The 14,313-nt window shown below is 35.2% G+C and overlaps 1 protein-coding gene across 2 annotated transcripts in view; it reads right to left on the bottom strand.

The window, feature by feature from the left end:
• The window catches only part of LOC129427910 (uncharacterized), a 130,104-nt gene extending 127,785 nt beyond the window's left edge, over positions 1-2,319 (bottom strand). Inside the window, exons 1-3 of one of the 2 annotated variants that reach the window (XM_073876241.1) lie at positions 1,931-2,319; positions 1,823-1,841; positions 1,690-1,711 (exon numbers count right to left, since the gene is read on the bottom strand). In XM_073876241.1, the coding sequence (XP_073732342.1) occupies positions 1,690-1,711; positions 1,823-1,841; positions 1,931-2,009 (120 nt within the window). In that variant the 5' untranslated portion in view covers positions 2,010-2,319. The remainder of the gene's footprint in view (positions 1-1,689; positions 1,712-1,822; positions 1,842-1,930) is intronic. The other variant, XM_073876240.1, reaches the window with a different exon arrangement.
• Positions 2,320-14,313: the final 11,994 nt, after the last annotated feature.

The following is a 14,313-nucleotide window of genomic DNA, read 5'->3' as shown; positions in this document are numbered from 1 at the left end:
ATTTTACATTTATGTAATTTACTGGCAACATTTTGTTCAAAGTTAAATGAACATGAAACTTTTTTTTACTTTATCTCCTACAGTAAGTTACTGGCAACCAGCTGCAAAATTACAGCAAATTTTTTAGAATTTAGAATCAGAATGCTTTGCATGAGGCTGTTATTGTATAGTTTTATTCTGTAGAGATCGAGACTTGTTAATGTTTAAGATTTATTTAGCTTTGAACAAACTCTTGCCATTAAATAACATAAATGTGAATCTGCGGTAAATTACCGTAAACCAGCTGCAACAACGTTGTAATTTCTACAGAATTTTTTTACAGTGTAGAGACAATAATAAGGAATATAAATGTGTCCAAGAAAATTTTTCTCATCCTAAGCAACAATTTTCAATCATATAAGCCCTCAATGAACTAACATTTAAAAAAAAAATTAGTTGGACGAGTTTGTAAATGCATATATTTAATGTAATATCATGTTGCGTTAATGATAATTTCTGATAATGATAATCTAAAAAAATTTAATTATTCTATAGGAAATATTTTTTAAATCCTCTCAAAAAAATAATTATAGTAAGTTCAGAACTTAATCTTATATGTGCAAAAAAAATTCAAGGGCTTTTAAAAAAATCTGATGCTGGACACCTTCTAAGTCTGGATTTCATGAGAATCACCCTACTGTTCTGTGAATGTATTCTGTTACCTGAAGGCTGGACAGATGAGGTAATGAGCGAGTAAGTCTCTGGTTTGTTTTCTTGGTGTGACTGTGGCTGCTTAAGGTCTTTAGGGAAAAATTACATGATAAACAAAATATTAACATCACAAACAAAGGATGGTGCTTTTTCCAAATTCATCAGTAAATAAAATGTATGGGTACTAGGTCCCTATAAATAACCTGTGTCATGCTGTGTCAAAAGATTTCTGTGGTAAGAAAGTTACCTTATAAAGTTATTAGTGAGTTATAAGGTTATAAGGGCATTTGTTAAAGTTCTGAAAAATCAGGTTTGATTTAGCTCATGTAGGAGTATCTGTTACTAAGCTTTGTGTAATTTGTCATGATTTACTGAAAGTGAAGCTTTATACTAAGTAAACCTAGAATATGCATGAATCTATTTGCATTTTGCAAAAAAATAGATTTTGTTACCTGATGGCTGGAAGTTTGTAATCAGCGAGTAAGCGTCTGAGAGACCTGGTTTGGTGTCTTTGAAAGAATCAAAAGGAGTAAAATAATGTCAATACAATCAATGTAAACATTTCAAATAAGAGCTAAAATGTAAAATGGTGCTTTTCCCCATTCATCAATTTATGTTTTTTTTTCTGGGTTTTATAATTCTGAAGACATTCCTGTGCAACGTTATGTAACGTGAAAACTGTTAGTTTGCTCTCTGTAAGTTGTAATTTGTCTGCTAAATGAGTGAATGCACTAACGATTTATCTCACATATACGTGTAAGGTTCTATGTTTTGTGTAATGCTTTGAATATGAAAATGTGATGTTTTTTGACCTGTGAGTTTAGATGTGTCTGGTACAGAAGTGGTGAAAGAGTATATATTTGCAGGTCCAGAATCATGCTACATAAAAGAGTAAATCATTAAGATAATCTCACTTTCCTCATTATAAGATATGAAAAGTGTTATTATGATAAATTACTTTGTGCCTTTAAAAATCATAAACACACAGATGATGCTCACCGAATCTCCTGCAGTTCTTTGACTGCAATAATACAAAGCAATCTTAGATCATTATTCTTTAATTCAATCAAAGGTGAATTGTTATAGTATATTATTATAAAATAAGCTAATAAATTACTAAGAAAAGACTTACTGTTTAGATCTTTTTTTATCTAGAAAACAAATAAATACTGCTTCATTTTTTCAGTTATTTGTCTTCATTTGTTTATTAAAACTAACTAATGGTATAAACTTTACTTACATGCAAATCCGCACAGACATATGAGTCCTGTGAGTACAATCACAGAGCACGCCACTGCTAACAGCATTATCAGCAACATTCTTTTCTCTAAAAAAATGTATTATGATATATCTTTCAGTATAGCCGTATCTTTAAGTGTAATCCTTAAGTTATAAAAATTAAAATACCAACAGACATTCTCCAAAAGAAGATATTTTACACATTGTAGTTTTGTTGTTGCATAGAAAAGTAAAGGAGTTTAACAGAGACTGATGCAAAAGTTGTCAAATCAGTCAGTTTGTCAAGTACAAATGACTGAGGGGGTAAAATGGACAAATTTGGGCCATGAGGCAATTAAGAACCTTTATTTTTAGGAGTTGTCCCTGAATCATCGGTGCTCTGAGTAACAGCTGCAAAAAATCAAATGAAAGCACAGCAAAGTCAGCATTTTTTTTTAGTATGTTAGGCCTTTCAGTGAAGCAATGATTTTCTGTTAATTTCAGAAACATGTTTTTACTAAAGGCTAAACTTTACTCACATGCTTTTGTGTCGGTTTCAACACCTTTTTGTGTTGACTTTACTGTTAAAACTGCTTTTGTGTCTTTTTCAACATCTTTGTGAGTTGGCTTTACTGTTGAAACTGTAGTAAGAAATCAACAATGTCAAATGTCATTTTTTAATGAAATGTTTTATTATTAAACATTAAATGGAACATATCATTTTTTTCAAGTTTAAGTGCTATAATTGGGTCCCCAGTGCTAGCATGCAAGCATGTGAAAAAACAGGTCATTAAAATTTGGCTCCCCTTGTGATGTCAAATGGGGATCTCTTATTATAATAATAATGCCATTTAGTCTGCAAACCACGGCACTGCCATTTAGTGCAGAGAGAGAGAGAAATAATAATTGACTACACAATTGAGTTTTAATTTTAAAGCACCATCATTGCGATCAGTGTTTGCATTTCATCAGGTCATTTACATTTCAATGGACACACCCCAAATTTTTGCTCACACCTACAAAGTGGCAATTTTAACATGGTATAATAAATCTATATGGTGAGCTAAAATTTCACATATGTGCTCTGAGGGCACCAAAGATTGATTTTACATAAAGTCCTGTGAAATATCCCCTTTAATTCAGAGTAACATGAGATAGAGATGTACTGTAGCTTACCAGCTGTATGTTGTGTTTTGGTTACAGCAGTGGGCACTGCAGAAATATACAATATAAAAATATTAAAATGTTCAGTTGGTATGATGACAGTAATATAACATGGAAAATGTCTTTCTGATATCTTCAGGTTTGATTTATCATTATGATTACTCACAAGTTTTCATGACTGTTCTTGTTGTAGGCCTTGTAGTGGTGGTTGATGTTGAAACTGCAGAGAGAATGAAGCCGTATTACATGATCGGGTACAATATTTGTAAACTGTAGAGAAATTAAAAGAGGAGAGAATTTTTCATTTAATTTAATTTAGAATTACCAAGAATGGTGTTGTAACTCACCAGCTGTGGTTTTAGTTGTAGACGTTAGTACAGGTTTAGTTGGAAATGTTTAATAAGAGGTTCAGTTTGGTGAGATGACATTTAAAGGAACTGTCACTGAGATGATTGGTAAATGTATTATTGTTCATTTTGGGTACAAGTTTAAATTAAGAATCATGATTACTCACAAGTTGTCGTGACTGTTTTTGTAGTACTTGCATTGGTAGATGATGTTAAAACTGTACAGAGAATGTAGCCATATCACAGTACATACATTAAGTACAATATTTGCTAATTAATGTTGATGTTTTATAGAAGTGAGATCTGTGTTTTTCTTGGTAGCCAATATTATCAATATAGCAGATAATAATAATTTATAAATCAATAACGTACCCTGAACTGTTACTGTTACTGGATCTGAACGTGGAGATGTTATGAGACCTTGTGATATATTCACAGTGTAGTAGCAGGTTATGATGACAGATGACCTCTGACCTCCTGACCAAATACTGATGTCAGATCTAATGAGTGATAGTTGACATGATCTGCTCTGTTTATTTTCTCGTACATCTATTATGAAGTAACACTCGTCCATCTTCTGATTCTCACTGTTACTACACTCCAGCTGTACTGTGTCTCTGTCCATGATAACTGAAGAAGACACTGACAACTTGGCCTGAGGAAAACCTAAATATACAGAATTAATTTATTCAAAATGTATGTATTTATTTATTTTATATTAAAGTAGAAACTGGGGCTAATTCTAATATTCAATAAATATTTTTAAACAGTGTAACGGTGGTTTCACACCGCAAGCGTGAGCAGCGCGTGTTTTTTTTTCGGGGCCCATGTTGACAAGTTAAAGCATGCACACCAGACACGTGAGCAGCGCGTGCTCACGTGGCAGGACCGTCGCTGAAACAGCATTGCTGCGATTGTTTCGGCGTCGTCTCTATTTTTGCTGCTCTGCTCAAGCTTACTTAAAGTGACAGTGCATTGTTTATGCTTTAAATGGTTGTGGATTGACGCGAAAAATCTTAATTTTACAATAAAATCAAAAATGTGAGGCCAAGTGTGTTTCAAACTTTGAGCATGACTTTGAGCAATTTAAAAGAAAGCAACACGTTGTAGCCAGAAGACTGCGCTGTCATTCACTCTCCGCCCAGCACTAGATGAGTCCTCATCTATCTTTATAATCTTATCTATACATCTAAATCTAATGCTTAAACTGTTGAAGGGAAACCCAATCGACTGCTTCATGCTGTCAATCACTGGGTGAATGTTTTATTTTATCGTAAAACTTAAGAGAAACATATTTAATAATGCGCCATGGGCTTTTTATGTCTATAATTGTGTATTGTTTCTATATCTGACATTACACGAACCAGAACAGCACGAAAACAATGTGGATTAAACAAATCACAGTTTTATAAATTACACTGACCGTGAAAAGCGTCTTGAAGAGGTTTTGCTCATAAATGCATGTTAAATAAAGTAATGTGAACTTGAGATTTTTTTTATACTGTTATTAAACTGCACAGTATGCGCTGCAAACGCAGCCGGTGTGAAGGCACAATGGCCACGCGCAGCAAACGCTCTCCTGACACGCTGCTCACGCTTGCGGTGTGAAACCGGCGTAACAATTTTCACAAAGAATATATTCTAAACCTTACAGTATGAAAGCTTTTTTCACACTCTTGGACAAAGAAAGTTACACGAGCTGGCACTGGGACAGTACTGTTTAAAAATTTCCTAACATGTACCATGTAGACCAATAAGGGTACCGCCCCAGTGACAGCTTTTTCACCATTTTTTGCAAGTGCACTTTGCATATCCCCACGTGTCAGACATACTGTCAATTTGATTAAACCAGATACTGTAAGTGTCAGCAAAAACTCACATGCAACCCATCACACTTTATGCAGTGTGAGTCTGCTAGTCTGAACAGTCAGTTACATTTTATTTCTGCAGTCCTTTATCTTAAAACAAATTGTTTCACATCAGCTTTATAAAAACACATTCACCCAAAGATTCTGTCATCTTTAATCTCCCTCGTGTCATTCCTGACCCAAATTACTTTCTTCTGTAGAACCAAACAGATGTAAGAATATCCTGAACACCAGAGCCGATCCTCCCTACACGCAAGGTACGCAAGCTCTGAAAGGCCCCAGACCACTAGGGTGCCCCCTTAATCTTAACTTTATGTGCTGCTGCACTGACCGATTATCGTGTGACATCACTGTGCTGAGAGACCCATTTGAAAGCATAACAAGCAGTCAGATCTCACGATACTTTAATGCTGTATGTGTCGAACTTCATGTGACCAAACCGGAAAACAAGGTTGAGCGCTTCCGGTTGCCGACATGTGCTATCGTAGCTTGTTATTGTTATTTGTAGTGTTATTATTTGTGTTATGTTACTTTTTATTCTTATATCTGAGAAGAAAATGGCTTTGTCAAAAGCTATAAAGTATAAAAAAGTTAGTACATTTTCTTTTACATAGGTTTAAGGTGTTTAACTGGACATTGGTTCTTCTCATCTTTGGTAGCTCCTGAAGTCTTCATGTTTGAAAACAGCACCATGTCAGCGTAAAGCATACAGAACCGGAAGCGATGTGCTATGTTTAACAGGAATGCAGAAGTTGCACATATACCCTATTTTATATGCCAGTTGGTCTGTGCAGTGCTGCATGCGGTTGACCTGCCTGACATGTGTCTTGATATATGGATATGATTTTCTAACAAGCTATCAGTCCAGGTAATATAATAATATAGACCTTAGTTAGATCAGGACATTTAGGTAGTTTTTACAAACATACCCTACAACAACAAAAAAAAAACAATACTGGTGTGCAGACAAAACAATTGCACTAATATATGTTAAGATATTTCAGTGGATGGTGTTTTTAAACTAAGGAAGCGCAAACATGCATTTTAGTCTGGGACTAGGATAAGCCCTGTCCGGTATAAACCCCCCCCCCAAAAAAATCCTACTTAGTCTTGACTAACCATGCATTGGATTTATTACACTCTAGTCCAAATCTCCAAATTCAACATTAGTTCAATGTGTTTTGTTAGAAGTGCTAGTACACATCATACACGTTTCAATGTTATAATTAGGATTAGGAAGTATTCTGATAAGTGTCAAAGTAATATTGTAAAATATATTGTAAAAAAATACAGTTATAAGATAATACAAAGTGTTTAGTTAACATTTTTCTAGCTACATTGGGTTTTTATGAACGTACTGACAGAGACCTCGCACAAAGTTGGTTGGGGCCCCCAGAAGTCTAAGATCAGGCCTGCCGAACAATTTTTTGTATGTAATGGAAAGTGAATGAAGATTAAATGTTAAATACTCACCTCTGACAGTGTAGACATCACTGCGTGGTGATATGAGGTTCGTCTCATTCTCAGGATCTGTTTTGACTGAATAATCACAACTCAGCTGTCGACTGTTCACTGTTTGATTTTGTGTGAAAATTCCACTCAGACTCATATAAAATATACACTGATGTTCTCCAGTCTGTGTACGTCTCTGAGAAAGACTCTGTTTTAGAGGTCCATACTCAGTGTAGAGATTACAGATGAAATCAGCGTTGACTGTCAGTGGTATTTCACATGATATGTCGAGCTGGTCAGTGCTGTCAGCAACACTGATGAAGGGTTTCTGAAGAGTATCTGTATGAATATAAAACACATTAAGAAACATTAATGAATATCAGTTTATAAAACAAAAACACATCAGTGAAATATCTCACACGTTATTGTCAGTGTGGCAGGAGAAGAGTAAGGTGATGGTTTATGAACCCTATTTACATCATGTATTGTGTAAAAGCATCTAATGTTGAGTGATTTTTCACGCATCCATAAGAGAAGTTCAGTTACAGTGAGATGAAGTTGACATGATTGACTGAGTTTTTCCTCATCGTTTGAATAGAAATAACACTGACTCACTTTAACATCAGCTGGACTCTGACAGATCAGATGTACTGAGTTTGACTCTCTTATGACATCTGGAGACACTTTTAGATTAGGAACTTCTACAAAAAACAGATATTTTTTCCAGTAACTGTAGATTATTTCATTGATCGTCTTTATACACATATGCAATTAAAGCCTTATTTAAAGAAATATAGGTTTACATGTTTTACATGTAAAACTCTGATGTTTTGATAGCTTGGTATCTTTGATAGCTTGACTTTTCACAATCACATGGTACCCAGGATTTCTTTCACATGGTCATGAAAGTTAATTGTTAGTAGATTCATGTTTTGTTAATGTTTTACTTAAAAACTTCACATGTATCCATCAGACATGCAAAAATTATGGACGCTGAAACAAATAAATTTAAATTTTACAATTATAAAGTAGTAAAGATGACATTCCGAGTACTTCTTATTTATTCCTTCGGAAAACTCCCTCTTAATCAAAACTTCAATATTTGACTCTAGCTGCACTTTGGTTTACTGTTGGATCTTGTCAGTCTGTTACTAAATGTTGTAGTTCTTGTTTGACAAATATCATTTCATGTTCCTTGTATAAAAGCATCTGCTCAATAATGTAAATGACATGAATAAATATAAATCACTTACTATATGACTGAACTTCCATAAGAAGATGCAGAAGAGTGATGATGAACAACTCAATTTTTACAGCAAGTAAGAGACAAGACACAAAACGAGACTCACAAGTATCTGAAATAGGAAGTAGAAGATCGGCCCACAGGAAACCACAACATGTATCGTGCTGTTAGCTACAGTAAATGTCCACAATCAGAGCATTACACACTGTGGATTACATACAAAGTATATCTTCTGTCTTCAGTATAAGGAACATTTAGGTCTACACTAGTCAACATTCGAAGTGGATCAAAACCATTCAAAAAAGTTTACATAAAACCAATCCCTAATACCCGTTCTTGTCTTAGGACAACTTTGATAAACTTTCTTGATCCACTTCAAACGTTGACCAGTATATTTTATTTCTAACAAAATAAATGGTATAAATCCACTGCATAACAAATAATAGTGCACAACAAAGCAATAAAATCATTGCTGTAATACTCAGAGTATATACTATATGTGTTGAGTGTAATCACACTATGTTTGTATGCTACATTTGTCTCTGATCTGACCTACATCTGGAAACACAGAGCTCACAAAGATATTACTGATAATGTTCATTTAAAAAAAATATATCTTTAATGCTGCTTTGAAATTCATAATGCTAATGAAACAAAACAAATAATAAATGTGATGGAGAGACCAAATGTGTTTATGAGTAATTTATATTTATTTTACTCATACAAACAGTGAAAAGCAAAGCATTGTTACACTAAAGGCATCTTTCTCAATTAAAGCTCATTCAATGTAAATGTTGTCTTATTCATATTATCAAGGCTGCCGGATCACAACAGATACAAATATTATAAACTGTGTTGCATGTGTGTTGTGTTTTTGTACTGTGTTGCATGTGTGTCTTGTGTATTTGTTGTGCTGTTTGTGTTGCATGTGTGTTGTGTTGTTCATTTCTTTGTGCTGTGCTGTATGTGTGGGTGTTGTGAGTTGTTCCATCTGTGTATTGTGTCATGTTTTTTGCGTTGTGCTATGTTGCATGTGTTGTGTTTTTATTCTGTACTGCATAGGTGTATTAAGACCTTGTGGTGCCCCTGGGCAACTGCCCCATACAGGTGCCCCCACATATGACACAAGAATCCAATTTCCTAATACGATAAAATTGTCCCTTACTAGTTCAGATAGCAGGGAAACTATAGAAAAACCTTTTTGTGTCATCATTGTCAATCACACAGAATGCACGTTAATACTGCGTTCTGTGTGATCCGCCCTTAAAAAAATAAGTGCGTTCGTAATTTTATATAAAAAATATCTTATTTGCAGCTGTAGCATCAGATAGGAGATCGTCTGTAATTGTGTTGTTTATTACAGACAAATCTGTTCTTTGGAGAAGTGGAGGGAGCCGTCATGAACAAACTTCTTCTCATGGGCTCATTTAAAAAGTCAGACACATACATGATCTGTTTCACACTGTTCATATTTACAACCAGTAGATGGCGTCATAGATTTACATGTATGTTTCTGCAGATTAATGATGACAGCATGCAACACACACATGCTTAGTTACTCCAGTTAACATGTTTTCAGCTGTTTTCAGATGCTAAAACGAAATTCAGTGCATTAAGTGCATGATAATTTGAAGAGTTTGGTTCCAAAACGCAATAAATCCATTTTGACAAATTTTGGTAAAAACGTGTTTTCTATACCAAGAAAGTGACAAGATGAAAACAACTATTTTCTGTTACAAACTTTCACATAGCATCTTTAGGTTATAAAAACATAAAAAATTCAAATCCATAACTTGATTTTCAAAGATTTATTATAAAAACGGATTATTTTTTCCACAAAATGCAATAAATCCATGACAAGTTTTTATTCAAAATGCTATAAATCTATTGAATCAATCGCCTATATAAATGTGCATTCATCTTTGCCATGTTATATTCATTTAGTTGACTAGTTGTACACACTAATTAAAAATATAAACATTATTGTCATTAATCAAAACACTTACTTTGTGATATTAAGAAGTCATCGGTTATACTGACGTCCTCGCTTAACGTTTTTCAAAGCGATCAGCTGTAAAATGTTTTGGTCCTGCTCGATTTTCGTTGACTTTGAGTAAAATTATGGAAAGTTTTTCATAAGATCCCCTGGGGTCAATGTGTTATCATGACAGTAACTTGATGCTGTCAGCCCGGCCAAACAAGCACCGGTCTCCCGAGTTCCTCTGCGTAAATTATTACATGTTGATGGCTTACGTTTCTTTCCGACACAGAAAACCATCACAGGTTTATCAATGCTATTAAAGTATTATTTTGTTTTTGTTTGTTTGGTAATCACGAAGTACAAAGTAGATGAGGATAACTAGGATTCCGTGTACTCAGCGCGCCGCCATTCTTTGTTTACATTGCGTGAGGTGCGCTGTAATCTGTGGAGGAGTGGATTTATGGCATTCTGTAGAAAAGGGGGAGTGGCGTTTATTGCATTTTGGGAAAAAAGGGAGAAAAGATGACAGAATAACACTGCGGAAATTGGATTTTGCATAAAATTAAGAATTTACTTTATAATACTGACCTGATATAATACTGATTCTGGCAGTAACTCATTTTTTTCAAAAATGGCGTTTATTGCGTTTTGGAACCAAACTCTTCATTTAATGTTTTTACCATCCAGTACTACTGTAAAGTGTTTGCACTGCTATTCCTTAACCGTTGCCTAAAACAGGGATTTATAAAAAAAATCAAAATAACAAATCAAACATTGCGCAACCTCAAAATTAAAAGTGTCCATGATTCCTGGTTTAGATATGTTAATCCTGTGTTAAGAAGTGTATAAAACCTTACTTGCATGTCTGCTTTTGCTCTTGTTAGGATTACTTTATACCTGTATGACTACCAGGCTCTATGTAAAAAGTATGCAGGCAGTAGAAGCGCCTATACTACTTAGTATACTGTACTGTACTTTCACATCTACTATCACCTGTACTATTGTGTCTTTTGGGAGATTATAATGGACTTACTGCTCTTTTACTTAAATGCGTCACACCAGAACATATATTTTCTGAACACTGTATTGTAACAAGTGCATTATGGGAAATGTAGTTAAATAAACAGCTTTGACAACATACACAACATGTACTGTAGTGTTTGACTTTTTCTGGATACTGTATTTTGTCACTGACACACTGTGCTTTCCTTACCAGCCTGAACTTGTCATGTCCAGTTAAAAGTTTTCCACTATAAAATCTTTATTCAGAACTAGTAAGATTTGGTGCTGAGTGTTTCTGCAGTGCTGATTGTTTAAAATGTACTGCAATTAACCATTGCATATAATGTCCAGATACATTGCATTGCATTTAAGATATTTACAGTATGCATACTTTATTATATTACTGCCAGATATCTTGATGGTCTTTAAATTGGCACTGTTTTCTCTTCTTTCTTTTCATTTAGAGGGAGAATATAAGCTGGACATCTTTAGTATTATCTAAGGTTGATTTACATTTACATGAAACCATTGGCAGATGCTTTTATATAAAGTGACTTACAGTGCATTACAAGGTATACATTTTTATCAGTTTGCTCCCTGTGTTTAAACCCTTGACTTTGACTTCACTGAGCTATTCAGAAGCAATTTGACATTTATTGTAAATGATATTTAACTCTGAAACAAAGAGAAACAGGATGATGAAGGTTCCATGTGACACTGAGCATCCAGCATTTGTGTCTGAACGCACCATCAAAGAGACCACGGGCAACATTGACTGTGATGGCTAAATACGGCGAGTATGTTTGTGTATGTTTTATGTTTGTGTATGTGGTTATTTATATAAGTGTAATGCATGGTTTATGCTTTATTTTGAATCAGAAATATTTTAAAATTCATCTGTTGTCAGTTGCATCAGTCATTTAGATAAGTTAATCGTAACGCTATTGCACATTGCATTTTATGTTGTCAAGATGTAATAAATGTTTGTTACTTCCTCTGTGAAACTGTGAGCGCTTTTAAATTTAGTGTGTACCTCCCTTTGAGGTACTAGCTGACCGAAGGTAAGGTAGATAAATATATATGTGTGTATATGAACTACACTGACCAAAATCACAAACACTTTTGTTTGTGCCCTCATTTTTCATAAGCTGAACTCAAAGATCTAAGACTTTTTGGGTCTGAAAACCAGTCAGTTGCTGGATATTGGCAGGAACTGGAACATGCTGTCGTATACGCCAATCCAGAGCATCCCAAACATGCTCAATTGGTGACATATCCGGTGACTATGCGGGTCATGAAAGCAGCCATATAACCCTGTAGCCCAAGACAGCATGCCCACTGAAGCTAAGCAGGGTTGAGCCTGGTCAGTACTTGGATGGGAGACCACCTGGGAAAACTAGGTTGCTGCTGGTAGAGGTGTTAGTGAGACCAGCAGGGGGTGCAAAGCTATCTTTAAAACATACACGAAGTTCTGTCTCTTTCACGTGAGGCGCTACTTCTGGGTTATAAAAGTTGCCTGGTGGAAAACATCGGTATTGCGGAAAGCCGGAAATTCTCGTAATTGGCAGGGAAGCGTTTTCTCTCAATTGACGAGTTATCTCGTCAATGGCGGCAAAAGAGTTAATACGCCTGCCCATAACCTTACTTTCACCATTGGCCACTTGATCCACAACGTTGACATCAGCAAACCCACACAACAACATACACGCTGTCTGCCATCTGCCCTGTACAGTGAAAACTGGGATTCATCCGTAAAGAGAACACCTCTCCAAAGTGCCAGTGTTTGCCCACTTAAGTTGGTTACGATGATGAACTGCAGTCAGGTCGAGACCCAGATGAGGATGACAAGTATGCAGATGAGCTTCCCTGAGTTTGTTATGCAAACCGATTGTTGCAGCAGCTGTCTGGGTGGATGATCTTGGAGGTGAAGATGCTGGATGTGAAGGTCCTGGGCTGGTGTGGTTACACGTGGGCTGGTGTGGTTACACGTGGTCTGCAGTTGTGAGGCCGGTTGGATGTACGGCCAAATTCTCTGAGACGCCTTTGGAGCCGGCTTATGGTAAAGAAATTAACATTCAATTCACGGGCAACAGCTTTGATGGACATTCCTGCAGTCAGCATACCAAATGCACACTTCCTTAAAACCTGCGATATCTGTGACATTGTGCTGTGTGAAAAACTGCACATTTTAAAGTGGCCTTTTATTGTGGCCAGCAGGCTCACCTGTGCAATAATCATGCTGTCTAAAAAGCATCTTGATATGCCAATCCGTGTGGGATGGATGGATTATCTCGGCAAAGAAGAAGTGATCACTAACACAGATTTAAGCTGTGTCTCATATGCTCTCTAGCTCATGAATCTCTCTGACTTCATTTTTAAACTCGTGTTAAAGTATATTGTGAAAAACACTTTCATTACTCTCTTACATATCCGTGCATAAATATTGCATTTAAATATTAAGTAGTTTGTGGCCCCTTCTTGTCTAGCAATGTGTGTTATTAAAACTAAAACATTTGTCTTTATAAAAGTTCTGTCGCATTTCATGAAGTTTATTAAGTTGGATGGGTGATTTACAGTTGAAGAGCTTCAGAAAAGGTCATGTGATTTCCGGTAAGGGATCATCAAAGCCCACTGGTTTTTGTGGTGAATTGTGGGAATTTTAAGGTGACGAATGTTCCAGTGCACTAGAAGGATTTGGCGATTGAGTGCCCAGACTACTAAACAAGGGAGCGAATTGAAACACAGCCTTAAACAGATTTGTGAACAATATTTTCTTTTGTTTAGATAAAAAAGTCTTAGATCTTTGAGTTCAGTTCATGAAAAATTAGGGCACAAATAAAAGTGTTGTGTTTATAATTTTGGTCAGTGTAATTCAGTAGTTTGTTTATCAGTACACTAGATTCTTAATGATTTACTGGTGTTTAATTTGTATTCTTTACCACTTAATAGTCTGTATGTATCAGCACATATGGACAAAAATAAATTTTACACTTAACCTGAAACTAAACTGCCTCGCTTCTCATTCACACCTTTCTGATTATATCTCTTTCTGCTATCATTGGCATTCAAAAAGATCAACCCACATAGAGCCGAGTATAAGTTTATTGAACTTACTGACAGCATTAAATAAAGCTACACATGCTGTATTTATAAATTAAACTATAACACTTTCCATTAGGTTATGCATTAGCTAACATAAAAAATAAAAGCATTTATTAATTATTTTAAATGTTAGCTAATAAAGATTTATTTCTTTTGTGTGCATTAGCTAATTTAAACATGCAACCTTTGATGTATTACTAAATGCTGAAACTAACATGAACTATAATCAAATTATTGTAAATGGTT

The sequence above is a fragment of the Misgurnus anguillicaudatus genome, chromosome 14 (assembly GCF_027580225.2).
Source record: "Misgurnus anguillicaudatus chromosome 14, ASM2758022v2, whole genome shotgun sequence".
In the NCBI taxonomy this organism is placed as follows: Eukaryota; Metazoa; Chordata; class Actinopteri; order Cypriniformes; family Cobitidae; genus Misgurnus; species Misgurnus anguillicaudatus.
Note: the sequence above shows the minus strand (reverse complement) of the source record. Positions and strands in the feature narration are given on the sequence as shown.